Raw genomic sequence first — 25,964 nt, 5'->3', positions numbered from 1 at the left:
CTCTTGCCTCTTTCTACAGTTCTCTTGCCTCCTTCTGCACCTCACTTGCCTCTTTCTGTACTTCAATTGCCTCTTGCTGCACCTCTCTTGTTTCTTTCTGTACCCCTGATGTCTCTTTCTGAACCCTGTTGTCTCATTCTGCACCTGTCTTCAGTCTTTCTGCACCGCTCTCGCTTCATTCAGCATTTCTCTTGCTTCTTTCTGCACCTCTCTTTCTTCGTTCTGCTACCTGCGTCCCTTTTCTGCATCCCTCTTGCCTCTTTCTGCTGTTCTGCTGCCATTTTCTGCACCTCTCTTGCCTCTTTCTGCACCTTATTTGCCTCTGTCTGCACTTCTGTTGTTTCTTTCCACACCCCTGTTGCTTCTTTCAGCAATTCTCTTTCCTCTTTCTGAACTTCTCTTGCTTGTTTCTGCACCTCTCTTTTGTCTTTCTGTACCTCTGTTGCATCTTTCAGTACCTCACTTTCTTCTTTCTGCATCCCTCTTGCCTCTTTTTGTACCCCTCTTCCCTCTTTCTATACCTCTCTTGCTTCTTTTTGTACCCTGTTCCCTCTTTCTGCACCTTTCCTGTCTGTTTATGTACCTCTATTTCTTCTTTCTTAACCTCTGTTGCTACGTTCTGCACTCCTCTTGCCTCTTTCCGCACCCTGTGTGCATCTTCAGCACCTCTGTTGCTTCTTTCTGCACTACTACTCCTTCTTTCTGCACCCCTCTTGGCTCCTTCTGTACCTCTCTGGCCAATGTGTGCATCTCTCCTACCTCTTTCTGCACCTTCTAGCTTCTTTTTGCACCTCTGTTAGTTCTTTTTGAACAACTCTTGCTCCTTCTGCTCCTCTTTTGAAAATGTATGCATCCCTCATGCCTCTTTCTGCACCCCTCTTCCCTATTTCTCTACCTCTCTTGCTTCTTTTGGTACTTGTCCTGCTTCTATCTGCACTTCTCTTGCTTCTTTTTGCACCTCTTTTGCAAATTTCTGTATCCCTCTTATCTCTTTTGGCACCGCTGTTCCCTCTTTCTGTACCTTTCTTGCCTATTCCTGCACCTCATGTGCCTCTTTTGGCACCTCTGTTGCTTCTTTCTGTACTACTATTGCTTCTTTCTGCACTTTTCTGGCTATTTTCTGACCCCCTCTTTCTGTACCACTTTTGCCTCTTTGTGCACCTCTCCAGCCACTTCCTACACGTCTCTTGCCTCTTTCTGTACCTCTTTTGCTTCTTTTTGTATTTCTTTGCCTCTTTCTGTATCTCTCTTGGCTTTTTCTGCACCTTTGTTGGTTCTTTCTGCACTGCTCTTGCTTCTTTCTGCACCTCTGACTTAGAGGTAGTTTTCTCCCTGTTTTGTACTAGGGCCTAACAGGGGAGGTCATGACAATCACCGGGGCACCCCAGCCCAGAGTTTATCCAAGTATATGTAGGTATTTTCACTGTATTCTTAGTGTTTTTTAGCACATAGCACTGGCTCAAGGCCTGGCCAGGCAGAGTCAAAAAGTTAGGGGTGCTTCAGACAGACTGCATAAATTGACACACACATTTCGGTGCAATTGAAAACACATGGCACGTGAAAATATGAAATGAGGCCTAGTCATTCTGAAATGCTTGTGCTGAATTAATATGTGTTTTTGCAGTGCAGGGAAAAACTTGTGATTTAAGTGGCTTTTTTTAGCTTTGAAGATACTAATAGAATGTGTTGTCTCTTTCCAGCTCATTTCCGTTGCAATCTACATTAACTATTCCTTTCTTAAGAGATTTTGGCTTTGTTGCATATTTGGATAAACATGTTCAGTTTATAACACCTATTTTTTATAATGTGTGTTAATTAACAATGCACTAAACACTACACGTGGGGCAAAATGCTTTCTCCTTGAAAAGCTATCTAAAATATTAAAGCATGTTGCTATGAGTAAGTATTAATTTGTTTGCATGTTTTGCACAAACAATAAGAAAAGCTGCATTAAACTAATAGCTTTGCAAGGTAAGGAGAGGAGTTGGCCTACCGGCTAGGGCGCTCGACCTCGGACCTGGGCATCTGGGTTCGAGTATCGGTAACGACGCCGAAAACGTCCTGTGATTCTGGGCAAATCACTTAATCTCTCCGTGCCTAACAAAAATGAATATGTTTTCCTCATGTTTTGTAACTGGTGCTATGTAAAGCGCTCTGATACCCGATTCGGGTCAAGTTTGCGCTACATAAAACTCTTAAAAAAAAATAATCATTTATGAAGGGTATTAGTGTGGGGTGGAAAAACATAATGTGTTTATTTACATAAAGTAAATATTCTTCTGTGTTTGTTTTGTTTTTAGACCTAAGATAAATTGGCTGCCTGTGAATCCAGCAAGGCTGTGACTTGCATTAAAAAGAAGAGAGCGTGCGCAGCATATACCAGCTTGCCTCAAGTACAAAAGGAGTCAAGGCCACTGTGAACTGTACATTCTTGTTATTGGGCCATTGTACCAGTGTTAGTTAAAGTATCATTCCTGCTTGTGATGTGACAGGAAGGAGGAAAACAGAATGAAACATTTTTCCTGATAAATATTGCTAAAACATATAAATGTATTAATCATTAACGCTTCTTTTGTTGAAACCGGGATGGTTTAGTATTTGCAGTGAGATCAGAATAGTGAGACCCTCATGCCATCTTAGCTAACCAATCAGGTACAAGCTTTTTTGAATATGAAACATTTTTGTGTAGTCTGCCAAGAATTAGAGTATAATGACCTCTTAGGGGGCGTGTGGGCTTTTCTCTTTAAGCCAGGGGGCCTCTGTCAGAGAGGGAGGAGAGAGGAGAGGCAGCAGATGAGATCAGACATCATGTGGGTTAGGCACGTGATCGTCGCAGGTGCAGCCTGGGTGGAGATTACGTCCGAGGAGAGACACAGAGAGGTGGGGGTGCCTTTGCTCATATTTTTTCAGAGAAGTCCTTGCATGTCATATTACTGGTTAGGCAGATCACATTCCACTGAGGACTTGTGAAGGAGGGGCATTTTCATGGAGCAGCCTTTCTGTCAGATGATGGAGAGGTAGAGAGACAGATTGAGCATCACCAGAGCAGAGAGTTCAGCTGATTATAACAGGTTTAGATGCAAACATTCCAGGTTTATGCTTTGACTAATTAATTAGTTTTGAAAAGATGTATTTGTCTTATGCATTTATTTTTCTTTATGGGAGATTTCTGCCGGCTATTATTTATTAATTAGCCTTGCAAGACCTACTCTATTTTAAGAAACTCTTTAAGAGTTTTGACTGACATTTGCGCCACATTTCCTTTGCTACGTGTGATGCTTATATGCAGACTGTAATATGTTCTGGATTAATGCTATTTTTCCTGTTTTCAAAATTCTGTAACCTGATTGTTATTTGACTAATGAATAAAGGGTTACAGAAAAACGTATTTTTTTTACTAGAAAATAAAACCCTTTAAAATACTCAACAACTCTCTTCATCGGCTTAAATAATAATTGAATTTTTGACATGTTTATGTAAAGTCTCTTGAAGGTAATACATGGTGTCAAGGGTCCAATACCATTTCAGCGGTAAATTAGAGGTAGATGAGGTTTTGTATTCAGAAATTACCATGAAATTACAGCAGTAACAGGAGCACAGGATGACTTTGCAACAAGGCCTCTTTGTGCACCTCTGTTAGTTCTTTTTGTATATCTATTGCTTCCTTCTGCACCTTTTCTTCGTCTTTCTAGACTTCTGTTACCTCTTTCTGCATTTCTCTTACTGCTGTCTGCGCCTTTCTTCCTCTTTCTCCATATGTCCTACCTATGTGGGCATAGTTAGAAATTCGCATTTTACAAACCTTTGAAATTCGCAGAAAAGAAAACATAATTTTCATGGACGTTTTAGTTAGAAATTAGCATTTAAAAAACAGTAGAAATTCACTGAAGAAAACACAGGCTTCAGGGATGTTATAGTTAGTTGTACATTTCAGTTGTAGAAAACCGGAGATATTGGAACCCCACAATGCACTGCTGATGACGTCACATTTTAGATCACTCATGCCATGGTCTGTGAAATCACTGATGACACATCACTTAAGACATCACTGATGACATCATCCATGTGATAATCTGATGCACCTCCTCACACCCTAATATAACTTTTAATACGCACACTCTAAACTACAGACTGCCATTTCAAAACCAAAGGCACACAAATTCCAGTTACTACATACCCACTCATTGATTCCTAGGTCTATACACATCTACTCATTCACCCATACAATCACTCATACATGTAGTCACTCAGCACTATCATATGCACTCATACACCTATAAAGACACTCACACACTGCCACTTACTCATAGAGTTACTTACACACATAGTCAGTCATGCAAAGAATCAATCACACTCACGTTTACTCACATACACAATTATTCATGCACCACCTCACTTATTCTTACAGATACTAACACATACTTACTCTCTTATACAACGACTGACACAAGCACATACTCATCCATACATACACTCACCCATGCATACAGCCCTTCACCGATGCACTCTTGAACCCATACACCCAGTGAATCACCCACTCACACATCTAAGCACAGTCACACACACCCCTCCCACTCACACAGACACTCAGGCAACCAATACAGATACTCAGACAATCAATCAATAACCCATATAGACGCTCATGTAGGTACTCACCAACCCATGCAGCTGCTTACAGACTGATACAGACATTCATACAGTTTAGTCACTAATCCATGCATTCGGTAAGACAAGTTTACTCACTCACTTATACAGTCAGTCATGCACCTGTCGCCTGAGCATCCCATTACCCATGTCCGGAGGAGGGCAGAGAGCAGAACACTGGAAATCTATCTCCCATGCTGAGGAATAAAGGATGTGTCGACTGGTCTGGAAGCTGGCAGGGTCATGTAAGCTTGAGGTTCAACATGGCCTTTGTGTTGTGCCATCCACCCAAGTGAAACAAAAAAAAATTAAAGGAGCACTTCGGAGCACATAAAAGAAAACAAATATGAGAATGTGTCCGCTTCAAAGAAAGTGAACTAAAACATGTTTTCCTAGTGTAGTATAAACTGTTGAAAATTGGAAAGGGGTATTAAGTATCACTACAGAGGCATGACTGCACAGCAGTAATATTATTCCCTGTAATAGGTCACCTTATAGAATGCAAACAAAGCTACAAGCACCTGGGCATGGCAGGTTTTGAAGTAGAAACCCGTGATGATCATGTTACTTTTCTTATTAGAAATGACTAACTGATCAACAGATTAATGCAGCAAAGTAATAATTATCAACTTCTCTTCAATATGTAATGCTGCTGCAGAAAACCCGCTACTAGCTATTAATCTCTGTTATAATAGATTAAATAAAATATAAAGTTGATGAATGACATTATTCATTGCTGATTGCAAGTATATATTTTTTGTTGATCAGAAAAAGCAGCAACTAAGGCACAGTACTAATGTATGGAAACTAACCATATAAACATGGAGGTAATATTTTGGTACGTGTACAATTTGGCAGGGATTCTGCTCATACAAAGAACTGTGCACAGAGACCCAGGACCTCAGTGAATTGTGGTGGACCAAAAACTCACCTCAGTACCTAGGACCCCTAACCGACTATCATCAGTGTCTCATTAGCTCTTCGTCCTATAGCAAAGGTACCAATGAGAAGACAACCCAGAACAAGCAACTTAGGATACACTCAGGAATGGTGGAAATCAAGAACACTCTTTCGTTTTATTCTCATACCAGTCCACAGTGTGGGTAAAAAGATACAAAGTAACGTTTAAAATGTTTATTTTAACAACATGCTGTAAGATGCAGTATTTTTGCTAACATTAGCAGGCATATGATTAAAAATAATACAATCAGCATTGTTACAATTCCATAAAACACGAAAGGAGAAATCATATTATAATGATAGTGGAAACAGGTCCCATAGTGCCTTGTATGCCACCCTCCCTAGTTAGGAACTATGTTTTATATAATATTAGAAGGTCTCTTAGGCCAATACCGTCAAGATCAGCAGAGGTGAATCACATAAGGATCTGCAAAAGCTCTCTCCCTCTGGAAACAGATTTTCTCCAAGTGTTTACAATCATGCATACAGTGCAATATTAAAGGCGCTAGAATTTTAGCTAGCTGCAGCTGTGTGCATGTTGTGTCTAGAGCACGAGCCAATCAGCCCAAACAACACCTAACATTGGAGGCTTCAGCACTCATTGTGCAGACTAAGGTCGAAATGTAAGTCTAGGGACGTTGAAAACAAGCCATTCTCATCTTAAGAAATTCATGGAGCCTAACTTACAACAGTTACATGTAGTGTTATGTGCAAAAGCAGCAAAAAGGTAAAATGGCGTTTAAACTAATAAACCTATGCTAACATAGCAATGTGCGCAAGCAAGGCCCTGCCTTCACTACAATAATATGACTAGAAAGAGAAAGTAAAGGATTAGAAACATGGTATGTCATAGGAACCCTCTTCCTTTTTAGGCATTGTCCTAGTTATGTTATGTTGATACTTCGTTTACTCCAGGAGACAAATGAATATCATTTCTTTTACACGCAATAAGCAGAAAAAGTGCATTTGCATCTGACACTGAAAATAGATTTTTTTCAACACGTTCATTAACTTCCAAAGATTTAATTACATAACCAGCATCTCTAATAGCACATCGCAAAAATTCTTCATCCATGCATAGAACTGGAAGCTTGCGTGTTCCAGTCATACGAAAAGTGCATCCAAGTAGCCCAAACATTACAAGGAACCCTTCTGTTTTCAAGAGTGATGCAATATTTTTCAGAGCACAACAATAGTTTTCCTTGCTGAGGCAAAGAAATTCCAAACATTGTAAAGCAAGAATACAATCTGCTTCCGGAAACACACCTGGAGCTAATGGATTACTTTGAACCACATCAAATTTTAGAAGACATTTGATCGTTTTTTTCAGCATCTCTTCTTTTTCAACCCACTTTTTCCTACAAAAAAAATAACAAAGTAAATAGCTGGTGAATTTTCACAGTGCTTTCAGTTTTTAAAGGAACATTTTATTATTAGAAGGCCTGTGTATACCAGCATTGTAATATATATTCACAGAAAACATCAAAGGTAAAAAAAAAAATATTAGAAATCCTTTGAAACAAAATAAAGGTTCAATTAAGTTTACAGTTAGGTCAATATGTCAGTGACAACATTAATATTTTTATCTAAAAAGTCATATACATTCCCCAGTCATAGTTAGCATAGCTATCTATTATGTACCCCTATGCACTGCTTATTACCTCACATTTTAGCATCCCAAAATAAAATGATGGACAGAGTGTTGAAACTTCAAACGCTCCCCCCCAGACACAGATCTGGGGTTCACCTATTGTTATTTTGCTCACTACAGCACTCCAGTTTAGGCCCGGCTATATGCATATCAGTCTTGACCCGGTTCCCCAAGGGAACAGTCCATCCCACAATGGCAGGCCCTCCCTGGACCGGAAACAACCATCCTGGGATCGGTTTTGGGGTATCACCACTCATCAGACAGGCAGGATTGAATCCAGTGGCACAGTGAGCAAGGAACCTCACATAATACATCACTTGTGACATGCTCTACCATATTATGCACAATGCCTTCTATGGCCTAGGCCCTGACTCTATCAAAGCTATGTGACTAACAAGGAGCGTAGGTCAGCAAGTAAAAATCTGCTGCTAGTTTCAAGGTTCAAGAAGGCTAGATGGGGAGGCAGGGCCTTTTCCATTGCCGCTGCTAGGCTGTGGAACTCCCTCCCAGATGATCTGTTGGGACAAGTGTCCCATTCCCTCTTATGCTGGGCTCTGAAGACCTGGCTCTTTATACAGATATCAGTCTGAGTATATTATATTAATTCTGTAAAATTGTCTCTCCTGCATCACCTTGACACCTTGGGGCTACGTGTGTGCTCTATGACTCCAATATTCATCCATTCATTCATTATTAGTGACATTACTGGTGACATCTCAAATAAAATAATTGATGGCATTACTGATGACATCAAAACACACAAGGTGATGGACGGAATGTTGCACATTGGCAAAACATTCACCCCCAGTTACAGATCTGGGTTTGATCCATCATTATTTTGCTCACCACGCCACCCCAGTTCAGACATGACCATATGCAAATCAGTCTTGACCCTGTGCCCCATGGGAACAGTCCAGACGGAACTGCCAAGCCATGTTTTCCCTGGACCGGAATCAAGCATTCTAGGACCGATTTCTGGCTATCAGCCATCTTTAGCCAAGATAGCTTGACTCCAGTGGCGCAGTGAGCACGGGACCCACGTCTGGGCATACCCTTCCCACATAGGGTGACCAGCAAAACACATGATGGACGGAATGTTGCACATTGGCAAAACATTCACCTCCAGTCACAGATCTGGGTTTAATCCATCGTTATTTTGCTCACCACGCCAACCCAGTTCAGACATGACCAAATGCAAATTAGTCTTGACCCTGTGCCTCATGGCAAAACATTCACCCTCAGTCACAGATCAGGGTTTAATCCATTGTTATTTTGCTCACCTCACTCAGGTATAGGAGACCCCGCCCTGTAAGGAAAATAAAGTCACTATTGAAGGGGCACCCGACAAACCTCTGTTCCCTTTATCTGCCCTTCCGTGGATGTACTTAGTTGTGTGAACCAGTACTCCATTGTAGACACCTCCCTTAGGAGAAAACACTCCCAGAACACACAATTTTTCAAGTGGCTGCTCATTTTGCAATGTAAAAAAAAACACCTGTCCCATTCAGTGTAATTCCATTGATAGCAGTCTCTAGCCAGGGCAACAAGGTACTTTATTGGGTCCGATGGGGGAGCCTGAAGAACCTTGGGGGAGACTGAATACCCCTGAAGTCCCTGTCATCTCCCCACCTCCTGCGAAAGCTGGCATTGATTTTGAACAGAGTGAGCTGATGAACATGCTGTCTACAAGCAATTTGGCTCCGCCAAGCCATAGCAAACTGCTTTGTCCCAGGGTGGGAACACCTGGACAATGCAGTAGCTGGCCCTGGGGGGTGGAAGTCCCCAGGGCCATGTTGGCTCCAGGTGGGGAGACTGTGCAGCCCCCGTCCTTTCTTTCTATTGGCCCTGGGGATGTGGTGGATCTCAGTAGTGAATGGAGTCTGAGCACCCCCTGTATTATTTCTAATTAATGCCCCAGGGAGGTGACAGCCTCTGAGGCTGCAAGTGGGTCCATACCACCCCTGCATTATGTCAAATCAAAGCCCAGGGGAGATGGCAGCCCTGGACTTGCAGGGGGGCCACAAGGCCACTCCTATTATGTCTAATTAAAGAGCCAGGAAGGTGGCAGCCCCTGGGGATGTGGGGGTCTGTATGACCCCCTACATTATTTTCAAGTAAAACTCTAAGTAGGTGGTGATACTCAGGGCTTGGGGGTCTAGGAGACCCCACAGTTTTAAAATGTGAACCCTTGGGGAGGTCCCTAGGGCATTAGTAAGCTCCAGAGGGGGGTCCATGTGCATCACCTCCTTTATCTGCATAATGTCCCCGGGACCTGGCTCAACTGAGTACCAATAATGAATGAACCGCAGGATCCCACACTTTTTTCTAAGGTTTTCGGTTGGATCCACAGATTCTGAAGAAAATGTAAAAAACTAGGAGGCCTAGGGGTCAGGGTGTATCTACCCTGCCCCTTTTCTTTTTAAATATTTTTGGGGACAGGGACTTGGTTCAATTGAGTCCCAACATGGCTGTCAACACTTCCTTGTTGAAGTGTTGGCAGCCAGTCAAATTTCAATAGGGTTTCAGTAGGATTTTGGGCTCCCAGATATCAATATTATTAAACTTAGATATCTCTGAAACTGCGGAATATATTTACACTAAATCACAAAAAGCCCACTTTCTGGACCAACATCTAGCTTTCATCCAAAGTTTATGTAATTCTGTTCAGCGGTTCGAGCTGTAGTCGAGTTAAAAAAATGAAAAATCCCCATAGACATAATATGGAGAAAATGTGCTTCATTACTCCAAGTCTTAGTCTTCCTCGCCACAGTAATGACCAGTGAGCAGTCCGCTCCCACAGAAACTCCAAGTAAAACTTACATACTAGTCACCGTATCTCTCCAATATGCCCCTCCGTGGCAACAACCAATCATATAAAAGGACACAAAAGTCAGAGCACAACCTGTAAACAAAGCCATTGACATGAAGCCACAATGAAGGGCCGGGATAGAAGGGAAACTACACTGTGGCGAGGAAGACTAAGACTAGGAGCAATGAAGATTACCAGTCAGTAACCGGGCACTATCGCTTCGCCCGCCTTCCTTGCCACAGTAATAACCATTGAGCAGATACCAAAGCTTTATCAGCTTCATGGATAGAAACATAGCCCACATATGGAGGGCAGTACAAAACTAAATGTATTGATAACAATGGAGAGAGACACACATCTGAAGAAACCACAGAGTCCAGGATCGAAGAGGCAAAGTCAACAGAAGCCCCACCCCCAATCTCAAGCCGGTAATGAGATATGAAGGTATGAGGAGAAGGCCAAGTGGCCACCCTCCAAAAATCCTCACTGGAAACACCTTTAAAGGCGGCCCAAGAATGAGCAACAGATCGAGTAGGACACCCCAGAATAGGATGAGAGGGAACCACAGATTGTGTATCATACGCCAAAAGAATAGTCTCCTTTATCCATCTACGGAGAGTGGAAAGAGGCAGCTTGAGGCAGCACTGAGCCAGACCAAAAGTGACAAAGAAATTGTCCACCTCACAAAAGGAAGCTGTGCAAGACAAATAAATCATCAAACCATGCTTAATATCCAAAAGGTGCAATAGAGACTCCTCGGCCGATGAAGGAACAGGAAAGAAGACTAGGAGCACCACTTCCGCAGAATTATGAAAAAATGAGTCCACCTTAGGGGCAAAAAAAGTATAAGCCTATACTCCAAAATCCCCAAAAAAGGAGTGAACCCCAACTCCCCAACACGTCTGGCAGAGGCAATAGCCACCAAAAACACCACCTTAAGGGCCTCATTAGGATGGCGGTTTTTCCGCATCCTCCGGGCCGGCGGAAGTGTCCGCCGGCCTGGAGGATGCGGAAAAACCGCGGCGGAGACTCCAAAGACCCACCGCCAAATTAGGATGGCTGGTGGGTCTGGAATTCCGTCCGCCGCTTTTCCGCCGCGGTCGGCTTCCGACCGCGGCGGAAAAGCTATAACATGGCAGGCGGTGTCTATGAGACACCGTCCGCCATATTATGATGTTGGTGTAAATATGCTTTTCCACGGCGGCTTTTCCGCCATGGAAAAGCATACGGGCATTCACTTTGGGGGCCCGTTGCGGGCCCCCTGGGTGAATGGGGGGTGGGGGGTGCACATGGGGGGTACCTATGGTACCCCCCTGCATTTGCGTACACAAAGCAGCAGGCACCGTGCGGTGCCTGCCGCTTTGTGCATGTAAATGCAACACATGCATTTTTAACATTGCGGCGGGTGCAGCTTGAAGCTGCACCCGCCGCAATGTTAAAAATAGAGGATGTGACCGCCACCTTGGCGGTCACATCCTAATCAGCACGGAGGGAACGCCGCAGCCCCTGCGGACGTTCCCTCCTCCTCAAGGGGGGCGGACGGACGCAAGTCCGTCCGCCATCCTAATGAGCCCCTAAGTGTCAAAAACTTCAAGTCCACTGACTACAAAGGCTCAAAGGGAACCCCTTTCAAGGCCTGCAACACCAATGGAAGGTCCCAAAGGGGAGGAGACAACACCAGACAAGGGTGTTGAAAAGCCAGAGATTGGAAGAGACGAGCATCCAAGGGCTCCACAGACATAAAAGGGAGTCCATGAAAAGCACAAATGGCAGCCCACTGGACATGGAGGGTAGAAAGGGCCAAGCCCAAATCAAAACCTTCCTTCAAAAAATCCAGGACCCGAGCAGGATCCAAATCCTCAACAGACCAACCATGACAAGGACACCAACTAGCAAAGTTCCCCCAATGCTTAGCATAAGACTTCAAAGTCGAGGGGCACCTGGACTGCTGGGTAAGACTTGCAACCTCCACAGAAAGATCAGAGAACACCATTCAAGAACCAAGCCTGCAGACCCATGGACCGGAACACTGGAAGAGGAACCAGAGGGCCCCTCAAGGGATAGGGCTGGAACAGTAACGCCAACCCCAACAATATTGGAAACCACAGGCGGAAACACAAACCCGGGACCACCATAAGCAGCAATGCCCCATCCGTCTTCATCTTCTGCAACACTGCCGGAATCAGGGGAACTGGCAGAAAAGCATACAACATGCCCCTCGGCCACAGGAAGGACATCGCATCCACTCTCCGAGCATCTGGACAAGACATAATTGTGCAGAAACAATGGATCTTGGCATTGTCCGGAGACGCAAACAAGTCCACCACCGGACACCCAAACTGTCTCTGCAACTTCTGAAACATCAACTGGGTCGGAGACAAAGACCCGTGGAGGGAAAGACCCTGCTCCGACAATCTGCCACTATATTCTCCCGTCCCGGGAGATAAATTGCTGACAGGGACGCCAATTTCGATTTCACCCAGGAACAATTCAGGCGACTCAGGCAACTGAGGGAATGAACCCTGCAACCCCCTTGATGATTGATGTACGACATAAATCACCTGGTTGTCCATCAGGGCCTGAACATGGTGATCCTCCAGCAAAGCAGTGAACGCTAACAGACCAAACTGAATCACCTTCAACTCACTGTATTTGGAGGAACAAGACATCAGAGCCTCCAACCACTCACTCTGTACTGAAGCATCGTTCAGTGTAGCCCCCCCAGAGAAACAAGCTGGCATCTGTAGTGACCACTCAAGAGGAAACAATTAGAAACGGACAACCCCTGGACAGATGATTGTTGTTCAACCACCAACCCAGATCGTCCCTCACCTGCCTGACACAGGAACCCCCTGATTGAAATCTTGACCACAGGGGCACCAATGAGACAAAACAAGGTTCACTACATTATACAAATGGAGATGAGCCTACAGAACCACCAACAATGAGGAGGACATCAGACCCTGGACCCTCAACCACATTCTCACAAGAGGGCAAGTCCCGGACAACAGGGACTGAATCTCCGACAGTCAATTTTCATGCAGGAGGCAGGAACACCAACACCAACTGTGTCCTGAAGTGAGCCCCAATGTACGTCAGATCCTGAGAAGGAACCCGGCAGGACTTCTTCCGATTCACCAGAAATCCTTGACCCTCCAGGACCTGGCAAATTTCCTGGACATGGAGCTCCGCCTTAGAAAAAGAAGAAGCAGACATCAACAAATCATCCATGGAAGGAAAGATCTTAATACCCCTCCCATGTAAATGACCCATCAGAGGGGCCGGAACTTTAGTAAGGACCCGGGGGGAGGAACACAGGCCAAAGGGCAATACCTTGAACTGAAAAATCTTGCCCATGACATAGAAACTGAGAAACTTCTGAGAGTTCAGATGGACCGGTACATGGAGTTAAGCATTCTGCAGGTCAATGGAAGGCAGAAAATTCCCCTTAGTGATCAGAGGGAGGATCACCTGTAAGGACACCATCTTGAATGTTATGGGAGGAATGAACCAATTCAACCACTTCAGATCCAACACAGGTGTGAGGGTCCCTGGTATGTTTCTCAACCAGGTAGAGAATAAAGTACACTCCCAGCCCCTGATGATCCACGGGCACCGGAACAGCAGTGCTCTTTTCCACAAGACAATGGATGCCGTCCAACAGAGCCACCTTCTTTAGATAGTTCCTTGGGCAAGGAGTGACATTTCAACACCACCTAAAGAACCCATTGATCCGACACAGTTCACCGCCTGTTGTACAAAAAGAGAGACAGTCGACCCCCACAGGATCCACTCCTGGAGCATCCCAGTCAGGACTTGGTGGGAGCAGAAGAGGAAGAAGAATTGGAAAAGAACCTGGATTTGTCAAAGGAAGGAGCACTCCGGCCAAGTTACCATTGGCGAAAGGACTGAGGAGCCCATCCTTGACGAGTATGACGAGTAGGACCAAAGGCCGTACAACTCCCAAAAAAGCATGAAAGCCCTGCTCTCTCTTGAGCCAACAGTTTACGATGTTCAGCAGACTTCTTTACCAGATCCTCCAAGGGAGCACCAAACAGTTTAACTCCAGAAAACGAGATTTTCATGAGTAAACACTTCTACGCAGCATCAGCTTTCCAAGAATGTAACCACAACGGGCGATGAGCTGCCACAGAAGACCCAGCTGTAAAAGCCGCCGCACCCAAAGAATCCAAGAAAATCTCAGAAAGCAGCCGCACCTGTTATTCCATCAGTGCCAGAGTAGGAGAAACGTCCTCGCCCTGGTCCAACAAGGCAGCCAAAGTCTGCATGACATAGGATGTATAGGTAGCAGCCCTAATGGAAAAATTGGCAGCAGAAAAATTGTGTTTCACTGCCACATCCACCTTTTTATCAACAGGATCTGCTGGGCAAGAATCCTCAGAAGTAACAGTACCCTGAGAAGACATGCCAGCCATCAAAGAATCCACCTTCACTGAGGCCGGATATTTTACCACAAAGTTCTGTAACGGATATCGTTTGGCCAAAAGCCTGGGAAAGTTATTCTTATCCACATCCCTCCATTCAGTTTCCAAAATGTTCAAGACAGAGGAGTTGAGCGGCACTGACTCTTTCAATTGTTGGATCATAGCCAGGGAAGAGACCACGTCCATAAACCCAGAAGACTCCCCAGAGTGAGCAGAAAGCAACTCAGCACCTTCCTCCATCATGACACGACCAAAAATGTCAGACTAAACCATGACAGCAAGCTAGAATGATTAAAAAGTGTACTATTGCCATAGAAACCAGGAAAATAACTCAGACCGGTCACCGGGACGCCCGTATCGCATTCTGTTAAGTTTTAATGGGGTGACCCCATAAAACTACCCGATCTGGGTCATAATAGCAGTACGTTTAGAAAAGGGTCAAGGTAGTCCCTATAACTTTATATTACCATCAACAATTCACCAGAAAAGTTTTTTTTCGTAAGTTCATCAGAAAAACAGATTTATTTTGAAAAAGTAACAACATTCATTCAATGCTCTTGTGAATCAAAGCATTAATGTCGATCCATGAAACTACTTTTAATATATTTCTATTGCATGTAATATTTACAGTGCTCTCAGTGAACTAGAGAAAAGGAAGTTTATGAGGGAAATGGGGGTGATTAGGTAGGTGAGGGACTGGGTAAAGGTGGTGTGACATAGGCACAGTTTCATGTATGTACAGTTGAACCTTTACAGCCTAATTTAGGTCATAGTTCCCAGATGGGCAGCAAACCGCTCCGAATGAAATATGCAATAATTATATTACATATAGGGACATTTAATGTCCTATAGGAAGGAATATTGAAAAGCAGGAAGGAGACTTACTGAAAAGGACTTTTTGCATGGATAAAGCATTTAGTTAATAACATGGAGTCAAAGTCAATAGCCACACGTTTGTATAATTGAAATAGTGACAAAAATATATTAATAGTGACAAAAATATATTAGTACAATACATGACATGTGCAACCAACAGGCATCATATTCCACAAAATCCCCATTAAATCTGTAAGACCTTGGGCTTTTCTCTCCTCATAATGTGGCCTAATGAGACCTGGTCTTTTTCAACAGCAAAGATTCTAGGGTCATGGTTGTGTGTCTTAGGCGTTCATCTGGTCTTGTGCGACTAATTAGGTGTAGTGTAGTAACCTGAATGGGCCTATTCTTGTTCTAGGCCCGCCATTTGGGCATAGGTGGCATCCAGTTCGTTGAGACCATTGTCCACTGTGTCCAATAGGTGCATCCTCTTGCATTCCCTGATGTTCATGATTGGGCTCAGTTCGCCTTCCCTTGGACCTAAAGTTATTTTTTCAAGCACCAGCCATTTCATTGATTCTGGGGTGTGATTTTTGGCGCAGAAATGCTCGACCAGGGGTGCTCCTGCTGTCTGGCATCTGATCCGACTGCAGTGTTGCAGGATTCGTTTTTTTACCCTTTGTTTAGTTTTGCCCACGTACATGAGGTCACATGGGCAGAGAATGGCATATATCACTTCACTGGTGTTGCAATTGGTATGTGACTTCAAATTCATAACGTGGTTCCTGTAGTTCAGAGGTTTTATTTCTAGACATATTGAGCAGGCTTTGCATCTTGTACATCTGTAGTGTCCCACTACCTCAGGTAGGTTCCATAGTGTCTGAATCGTTGGGGCAGGTGGTGTTTCCAGCAATCAGCGAACTACATGGTCCCTGATGTTCTTCACTTTTTTCAAATGCGTGCATCGGAGGTTCGGCCATCTCATTGGTGTCAGCAATCAGGCCCCAATACTTGTTGATTGTCCTTTTTATATCATTACTTTTTGTACAATGTGTAGTTACACATATCATTCCATCCTGTCCAGAGGTGCGTTCTTAGGTGTCAGCAGATTCTCTCTATCGTTATACCAGGCCCTCTTTCTGGCGCTTTTAACTAGTCTTTTAGGATATCCTCTCACCAAAAGGCGGGAAAGGAGTTCATCAGCTGCCTTAAAGAAGTCTTCTCTCGTGTGGTGGCTGGTATATCTCAGTAACGTGTTCCTTTCCGCCGGCTTTCTACACAGTGTATTGTATAAATGGTCCTCATTGACTTTTATGCTGATGTCCAGAAAGTCTATGGTTTCTCAATTCGAGTGCATGGTGAACTTGATATTTTCTGATTGAGAATTCAGCCAGTGAAGGAAAGATGCGAGGTCTTGTTTGTCTCCTGTCCATATCATTAGCACGTTATCGATATACCTTTGCCATTCGGTGATGTTATTCCTGTATGGGTAAAGGGGTGATAGAATGCAGCTCTGTTCATAATCATCCATAAACAAAATAGCCAGATCTGGGGCAAAAGCTGCCCCCATAGCCACACCCTTACTTTGAATGAAGAAATCCTTTTGGAAAACAAAAAAGTTCTTTGTCATAGCTACTTCTAGCAGTTCTATTATGAATTCCGTAGGCAAGGCAGCGGGTTGAGGTCTCCTTTGCAAAGCTCTTTTCATCGATTCAAGTGCAGGTGACTGTGGAATGCTCGAATAGTGCGAGACGATATCCATCGTTACCAGTATTTGCTTGTCCTTGTCGAAAGCCTTTTTGTCCACCAAGTTGATCACTTGCATCGTATCTCTCACATACGTTGCCTTAGTCTCGGCTAGTGGTTTCAGGAAAATATCCACATATTTACACATGGGTTCCAAGAGAGACCTGCATCCCGATATGATAGGGCGTCTTGGTGATTTCAGTGGATTCTTGTGCACTTTGGGTAATGTGTAAATTGTGGGCACATTCATTTTCCCATGTATAAGGCTCTGTAACAAACGCGGCGACCAGCTAGGAGCCGGCATGAAGCCACGCCCCATAGGATGACCCATGAGCCTGCTAAGGCCAGGTAGCCTCCCAACTGCCGAGCAGCACCACCTGTGCCTGCTCGCTCCACAGCTGCCGCTCCTTGCACATGCTCATCTCCTTTGTACCCCGGTCTGCCGTTGTGCATTTTGGATCGCTTTTAAACCTGTTTCATTTTCTGCTGTTGCAATTTAGTTTGTCCACTAGCAATGTATTCACTGTTGCCCAGTCCGCTCCCCTACCCCCTTTTCTTGTCTTCTGCTAGCAGTTCCTGCTGCAGCCCCCTGAGGCCATGCCCCCTCGCCATCCCGCTCCAGCCTCCCAGATGCTCCTCCCTCCCTCCCCACCTCAAATGGCGGCCGCCGCCTAGACGAGCAGCGGACACACGCAGTGGGCATGCCAAAGGCAAGCCTGTCTGCGCCCTTCCGCGCCTGGACCGCGCCCAGCGTCAGAGCCCCTGTACCCCGTGCAAGCCAATACACCAGACTCCGATACGATGCCAACACCCTCCTTGCCCTCAACACAGGCCGAGATCACCCCTGCTTCAAGGCCACCCCGAAACGCACCCAAGGACCCTTCTCCTGCCACACCTGCAACTTCACCTGCGACAGAACCTCCAAATCTCCAAGGACCGGACCCAACAACCTCCGCTGCATACTCCTCAACACCCGCTCCACACGCAAATATGCCGTCGAGCTCTCTGACCTACTCAACACCTCCCGAGTCCGCCCCAGACATGGCCTTCCTGACCGAGAACTGGTGGAACAACTCCTCGGCACCTGACATTGCCATAGCCATCCTGGACAGCTACAAGATCTCACGCAGAGACCGCACCAACGGAATGGGAGAAGGAATATCCATTGTCCACAAGTCCACCCACCAGGGGGTCGAGCGTGGGTTCGGCAGCACCCTCCAGGTCCACACTCTTGCAGACTGCCTCTACACCACCGAACACCTTCACTTCCAAACCCCCCAGACCTCAGGGCCCCCTTCAGCAACTCCATCGCCGACCTCGCCAGCACCGACACACTCGCCTCTAAGGATTACATCCTCCTCGGAGACCTGAACTTCTACCTCGAGAACAACAATGACACCAACTCCGCCACCCTGATCGACAACCTCGCCAACCTCGGCCTCTGACAACTCGTCACCGAACCCACCCATGCCACTGGCCACACGCTCGACCCCGTGTTCTCCACAAGCACCAACATCGCCTTCAACCACATCACCGAACTCCACTGGACCGACCACCGCTGCATCCACTTCACCTTCAAGAAACCAACCACGCACCACCGCACCCAACAGCTCGCCCGCCGCTCCTGGAGCAAAGTCACCAAAGACCAGCTGACCTCCACCTTCGCCGAGAACCCGCCCACGGACCCCACTGACACAGATGCTACAGCCCGAAACTTCGGACAGTGGATCGACGACTGCGCCAACACCCTCGCCCGGCTCAAGAAACATCCACCAACTACTCCAGCAAGAAAGCCGCCTGGTTCACCGAAGAACTCCAGACCTCCAAACGTGCGTGCCAGAAGTTGGAGAAGAAATGGCTCCACGACCGCACACCAGACAGCCACATAGCCCACAAGGACACCATCAGCAGACATCACCACCTCATCAGAACAACCAAGAGATCCTCCTTCAATGCCCGCCTGGACTACAACTCACACAACAGAAAATAACTTTTCATCATAATGAAGGAACTGTCCAACCCTAGCGCCAACACCAACGACGTCCCGCCCGCACAAAATCTATTCCACTCACTAGCCACCTTCTTCCATCGCAAGATCTCCGACATTCATGACAGCTTCAACACCCCATCCACCCCGACCGCTACAGACCCTGCCCTGAACACCACCTGCCCCACCCAGCTGACCTCCTGGTCCAACGTAAACGATGACGAGACACGCAAGGTCATGAACTCCCTCCACTCAGGATCACAGTCAGACACCTGCCAACACCACATTTTCAACAAAGCAGACGCAACCATCGCACCCCAACTACGGAAGGTCATCAACATCTCTTTCGACACAGCAACATTCCCGGAAAGCTGGAAGTGCGCCCAAATCAACGACCTCCTGAACAAGCCCAAGGCGACCCCAAAGACCTCAAGAACTTCCAGCCCATCTCCCTCCTCCCCTTCCCGGCGAAGGTCATTGAAAAAATCGCCAACTCACAGCTGACCCGCCACCTTGAGTACAACAACATCCTAGACCCATCCCAATCCGGATTCAGACAGAACCACAGCACCCAGACATCCCTCATCGCCACCACAGACGACATCAGTCCCCAACTGGACAGCCGCGAAACGTCAGCTCTCACCCTCCTGGATCTGTCGGCTGCCTTCGACACGGTCTGCCACCACACACTAAGAACACACCTCCAAGAAGTCGTAATACAGGAGAAAGCCCTGGACTGGACCACGTCATTCCTCTCCTGCAGAACCCAGCGAGTTCGCCTCCCACCCTTCAGATCCGAAGCCACCAACATCATCTGCGGCGTACCCGAGGGCTCACCCCTCAGCCCGACCCTTTTCAACGTCTATATGGCACTCCTCGCAGAAGTGGCCCGCCAGCACGACCTGAACATCATCTCTTACGCCAACAACACCCAACTCATCCTCTCCCTCACCAAGGACCCTCACACCACCAACAACACGAGGGAATGAAGGCCGTCGCTGACTGGATGAGGAGCAGCCACCTGAAGCTGAACTTGGACAATAAGGAGGTCCTCATCCTCGGCCCTAACCCCTCTGCATGGGATGACTCCTGGTGGCCGACCACACTGAGAACAGCACTGACACCCACGGACCACACACGGGACCTAGGTTTCATCCTCGACTCCTCACTCTCCATGACAAAGCAGGTCAACGCCATCTCCTCCTCCTGCTACAACACCCTACGCATGCTATGCAGGATCTACAAGTGGATCCTGACCGAAACCAGAAGAACGGTGACTCAAGCCATCGTCAGCAGCAGGCTGGACTACGGCAACGCACTCTACACAGGAATCCAGGCAAAACACCTGCAACGATTTCAACGCATCCTAACCGCCTCTGCCCAACTGACCCTCATCGTCCCCCACCGCACCCGTATCACCCCCACCTCATAGATCTGCACTGACTCCCCGTCAACAAGAGGATCACCTTCAAGCTCCTCACCCACGCACACAAAGCACTCCACAATACTGGACCAGCCTACCGGAACACCAGACTCAACTTCTACACCCCCACCCGCCAGCTCCGCTCCACCAGCCTTGCACTTGCCGCTGTCCCACGCATCTAACAAACATCCTCCGGCGGCATATCCTTCTCCTTCATCGCCGCCAAGACCTGGAACTCCCTCCCCTCTAATCTGCGGCAGACCCAAGACCTGCTCAACTTCAGAAGGCTCCTCAAGACCTGGCTCTTCGAGCAGTAGCAGCACGCCCCCTCAGCGCCTTGAGACCCTCAGGGGTAAGTAGTACGCTTTACAAGTTCATTGATTGATTGATTGATTGATTGATTGATTGATAGGCCAACGACCAGTACAGAAGACCCAGCCGCTGTCCCGCGGAAGCCGGTAAGATACGGGGGAGGAGGGAGCCATGCGGAAACTGAGTCCTCCTTCCTAACCCCACAGGAAGTGAGCGTTAACATAGCCTCACACTAGACCTGCTAAGTCCACTATAGCAGGACTTGGAGGAGCAAATGAAGGCAGTTCCAGGCACGGCACCTCTGAGTGTCAACTAGTGCAGGACCGAGGAAGAATGCCAAAAGTGCCAAAATAAAGGCGGTGACAAATTCCCCTTAATGGGGCCCATGAGTCCGCTAGAGCAGGACATCTGACCCAATTTACCTGCTCATCATGAACCTGAACAGCACTCGGACCAGTGCAGAAGCAAAGCAAAAACAGGTTGTGCTCCGACTTCAGTATCCTTTTATATGTTTGGTTGTTGCCACTGGGGGCCATATTGGAGGGCTAGGGAGACTAGTATGCAAATGTTACTTGGAGTTTCTGAATGCTCAATGGTTATTACTGTGGTGAGGAAGATGGATAAGGAGGTAATGCCTTAGGTGAAGAGGTATTCCAGGACTTGGTGGTGAGGTATGAGAAGGATCTTCCTTTAGTGGATCCTTGGGATGGCGGCCAAGGCCAGTTAGGTGGAGTGTAGGTGTCTGGCAGGTATTTTGGAATGAGAGGGCTTTGTAGGCATGTGTGAGGAGTTTGAAAGTGATTCATTTGTTGATTGGGACGCAGTGTAGTTCTCAAAGGTGTTCGGTGATGTGGCTGCAGTGGGGGATTGTGAGGGCCAGGCAGGTTGGGGTGTTTTAAACATTAGCTGGCACATGCATGCCATTTGCGATTCCTTATTAGTGAAAAATAAGGATTCGCTAATAAGGAATAGCAAAAGGCTATGCATTTAGAAATCGCTTAAAATATAGCGATTTCGAAACATTCCTTAATTGTGACTTGCAAGTTGCGAGTCGCAATTAACAAATACCTCCCCATTCATTATTATATGCCTAGAGGCCCCTAGGAATGAAAGGGAAGACATTACAGAATCGCAAATTGAGAATGCAATTTCTAGGGTGCCAGAGTGTCAAAAGAACACTCTGTTGCACCCTGCATATGAGTACATCTTGCACACACACATGCCCCAATGGCGTGTAAAATGGAACTTTGAAAAATGCACTTTAGTGCATTTTTCAAAGTTTTTGCAAATTACCATGAAGTTCAACTTCAGGTTAATTTGCTCCCCCTATTAGCAAATGTGCTATTTTTTAAACTTAATGCATTGCATTTAAGGAATCTCAATTTGAGATTCCTTAAATGCAATCGCAATTTAAATAATCGCAATTTAAAGATTACTTAAATTGTGATTTTTGCATTTGGGATGATGCATCCCAAATGCAAAAATACCGGTCGCAAAGGGTTTCTGAGAATCTGCCCATTTGTGACCGATTTTGCTTGATGCATGTGTGTTTCTGTAGTTTCCTGAGGAGTTTCTGGGTGAAGCCGGTGTGGAGTGTGTTGCCATAGGCGAGTCTGCTTCTGACCAGTGCGTGGATTACCATATTTTTCAGATTCAGTGGGGATCCATCTGAATGTCTGTCGAAGCAGGCGGAGTGTGTGGAAGCATGATGGGGATACTGTGTTGATATGGTGGTTCACTGTGAGCGAGGAGTACAGTATGATGCCGAGGTTACGTGTGTGGTCCGTGGTGGTGGGGGGTGTTCCCAGTGTGGCAGGCCAAAAGGAATCATTGTAATCTGAGGTGATGGGTCCCATGATGAGTACTTTAGCTTTTTACGAGTTGAGTTTGAGGCAGCTGTCTTTCATCCAGATTGCAATGGCCTTCATCCCGCTGTGGAAGTTGATTCTGGCTGCTGTGGGTTCATTGGTGAGGGAGAGGATCAGCTGGGTGTCGTCCACATAAGAGACGATGCTGAGTACATATCAACAAAGTTTGACAGAGGAAAAATTGAATTTCTTTGTCAAAGATTTGTTAGCCCACTCCTAAACTATGCCATCCTGTAAACAGGGGAAGCTATGCTTGGTACACAGTACTAACTGGGTTGATTGTCTGCCAACATCATCTCTGTTACAAAGGTATAAATAAAAGATGCAGAAAAAGGAATAACTCGAGAACTACTGGCCACTTTTGGCTGGGCACATTATACCTAGTTTCCCAGGTCCACATATTTTTCTCTGAAGTCTGACTCACACCCTGTGTCACACATAGGCGTCAGGCATACAATATTTCTCATGCCCAGTGGTCCAAGTGTACCGTCTGTGTCACACCCAGTGATCTAAGCAACCAACACCTTTCTCTCCTTTCAGATACCAACAGTGCCAATAAACCAATAGCACTGAGAAAACCTTTTTGACTAAACATCTATGAGATTGAGGTGCCAACTCTTCTCAATCAGGGTAACTTTATCACAAAAATAGCATCCTAGGAGTAATCAAGGACTATACAATAAATGTTTGCCTTTCGAAGCATGCTGACTATCGAAGAATTCCGCTGAATTGCATTTGAAGGCGCCTTATGACTTCTCAGCTAGGACATGCACAATAGGCAATATACCGGATTCTGTCAGTGGCAGGGTGCTCAGGTTATCTTTTTTCTCTCCGAGTTTACCATACATAAAATGCTTTAAATTATTTTCTGATGTAGTCTCTTATCCTCTGTGACGGCTTCTTTATGACGGACCTCCTTCCTGTGGATTCAGCAGAACTTCCTGAACTGTTGCACAAATGCGAGTCCATCCGGGCAGGGTGTCCTTCATTTAGGTGAAGTCGGGTTCAAAGTACCAATCAGCTCCTGGATGGCATGCCAAAATGTTACTTGCACACAAAATACCTTTCAAAAAACAAGAGACAAGAGGAGTTTTGCAAAACAGGAGCAGTTTATTTATTTAATACAGAGGTTGGGAGAACAGTTACAGGCACTGCGTTTGAAGAAGGCTCAATTTACAATTGGCCTGTGGCCTTCTTTTATACAGTTCATCGTAGGTGATAAAGGTTTCTGTTGATCCTGTGTTTTCATTCTCATAAATAAATGTATAATTTTCCATATTAGCATTGATTTTTTCCATAATAACATTACACCCCTATATGAAGAACAAACTGCAATTCATTGGTGGGCAGCAAATTACCAGTATCATAAATTGGCCTAATGTAATAAACTCTCAATATAAAAAAATGAACACAGCAACACATTGTCCTGCCTAGTTACAAGATTATTGAACTCTTTTATAGATTACACCTGTTGAAAGCCAGACCTTGTTGCTTTCCAGAAAGAATTAAACACAGACTTCATCTGGAAATACTTCACTGACCAACCCCTCTTTCATTCCCTTCCCTATTCAATGAATAATGACCATTCCATTATTGGTAGACGGCTCTGCTGCTTTGTGGCTAGGAGACAACTGTAGAATTATGTTAAATAAATAAATATAAATAATAAACACTAAAACTGTCCTATTATTCACCGCAAATTGTTTTAAGAGATATCAACCACTGGACTAAGGGGACAAAATGCTCCAAAAATATGTAATCTATCAGTGATTATCTGATCTCTCTCACTAGAGATCGTACCTTCTCTCTAAAATATACTAAGATATTAAAGTTAGCATTTTGTCTTCTTCTTACTGAAAACAGTGTGTGACATAGATCGTCTATTTCTGTTTATCGTTTAGTGTCTTAACCATAGCCCTCTGTCTCTTAGGAATAGATTTAGAATCATTTAGATCATATGTTATCTGATTCATGACACTCTACACACTCTAAGAAATCTTTCTGGGGACAGAAGATACTATTAGTCTTAAATGAAAGGGGAGTTAACTGGAGACTCAATTTATTTTATTGATAATGCTAACAATATGAAGTATATAGATTATAGAGTGGCAAATATTCCCACCATGCAAGCCACTGGCTTGTGAAGTTGGATGTAGCACTGAAGAAGCCATTTGGAAAATTGTTGATACACTACATTTACTTGATAAAAAGTGGCTTCAGCATGCCCATCCTTCTTAAACCATCACTGTTTGAATGCTAAACCATAGCACCCTACTAATTTGTTTATTTATTTATTAAGGATTTGTAGTGTGCATGGCTGCCTCAGCAACGAGGCGTCCCAGCGCAACCAGAAACCAGAGACAAAAGCAGGGACTACCTAGCACCTAAACATCATAGAGTGGGAACAGCCAGGTTTTTATGGTTTTTCGAAACATCAAGAGATTAGAAATACCTCTAATATTCGCTCGGAGGGAGTTCCAAAGTTTCGCCGCTCGAAGGCCGAACGAACGGCCTCCTGCCCTCGCTCTCTAAACTCGAGGGACACAGACAAGTGCACGAACAGCGGATCTCAATGCGCACCTGGGCACATAGGGCATCAGTAGACAAGATAGCCCATCAGGGGCTTGGTGCATCAAGATTTTATAAGTAATGCACAATATCTTAAATTGAATGCGCTTATCGATGGGCAACCAGTGAAGCTTGGGAAGCACATGCGCCATCGAGCAGGATCTAGGTAGAGCCACTAAAAGACTTAATACACTCAACAATAGAATGGGCATGAATGATGCATTATCTACATTAATTGAATACTGATCTGAACAATTGAAATAGAGCAATAAAGCTTCAGCCATTCGGCTCTAGGTCTGGTGGTTCTATGAAGCCCTTTCTGTTAATGCACTCTTTAATCTGTACTAACATCTTTTACCATGCTTCTTAATCACTTTAAAATAAATTATAATCGATATGGAGATGAGACACAACTACTCCGAACAGCATTGTCCACAAAAGGTATATCACTACTAGAGCAGACTCTTAAAGACATTGAATCCAGGATGACTTTTCCCATATGAAATAAAACATCTCATCATCATGTATTTAATCTATTTTGTATACAAATGGTTTATTTGATCCCACTTCAAGCTTGACTAGACTCGCTCAGAGTACGGGACTGCAAACCTCATATTATGGAGTATCTTCTTCTCACAAGTTAAAAACAAAACACACATATGCAAACACACATACCTGGATGCAAAGACATACAAATCTCACACAAAGGTCTCCCAGTACTAACTTACATTTATT

At 45.3% G+C, this 25,964-nt stretch overlaps 1 protein-coding gene across 1 annotated transcript in view; it reads right to left on the bottom strand.

The window, feature by feature from the left end:
• Nucleotides 1-5,763: 5,763 nt before the first annotated feature.
• Nucleotides 5,764-25,964, bottom strand: part of LOC144752075 (nicotinamide N-methyltransferase-like) — a 41,624-nt gene continuing 21,423 nt past the window's right edge. Inside the window, exon 3 of the mRNA XM_078640025.1 lies at nucleotides 5,764-6,962. Coding sequence (XP_078496151.1) covers nucleotides 6,494-6,962 — 469 coding nt within the window. The 3' untranslated portion in view covers nucleotides 5,764-6,493. The remainder of the gene's footprint in view (nucleotides 6,963-25,964) is intronic.

This window comes from Lissotriton helveticus, chromosome 4_2 (assembly GCF_964261635.1).
Source record: "Lissotriton helveticus chromosome 4_2, aLisHel1.1, whole genome shotgun sequence".
Taxonomy (NCBI): Eukaryota; Metazoa; Chordata; class Amphibia; order Caudata; family Salamandridae; genus Lissotriton; species Lissotriton helveticus.
The sequence above is the reverse complement of the archived record's forward strand: the minus strand, read 5'-3'. Positions and strand labels throughout refer to the sequence as shown.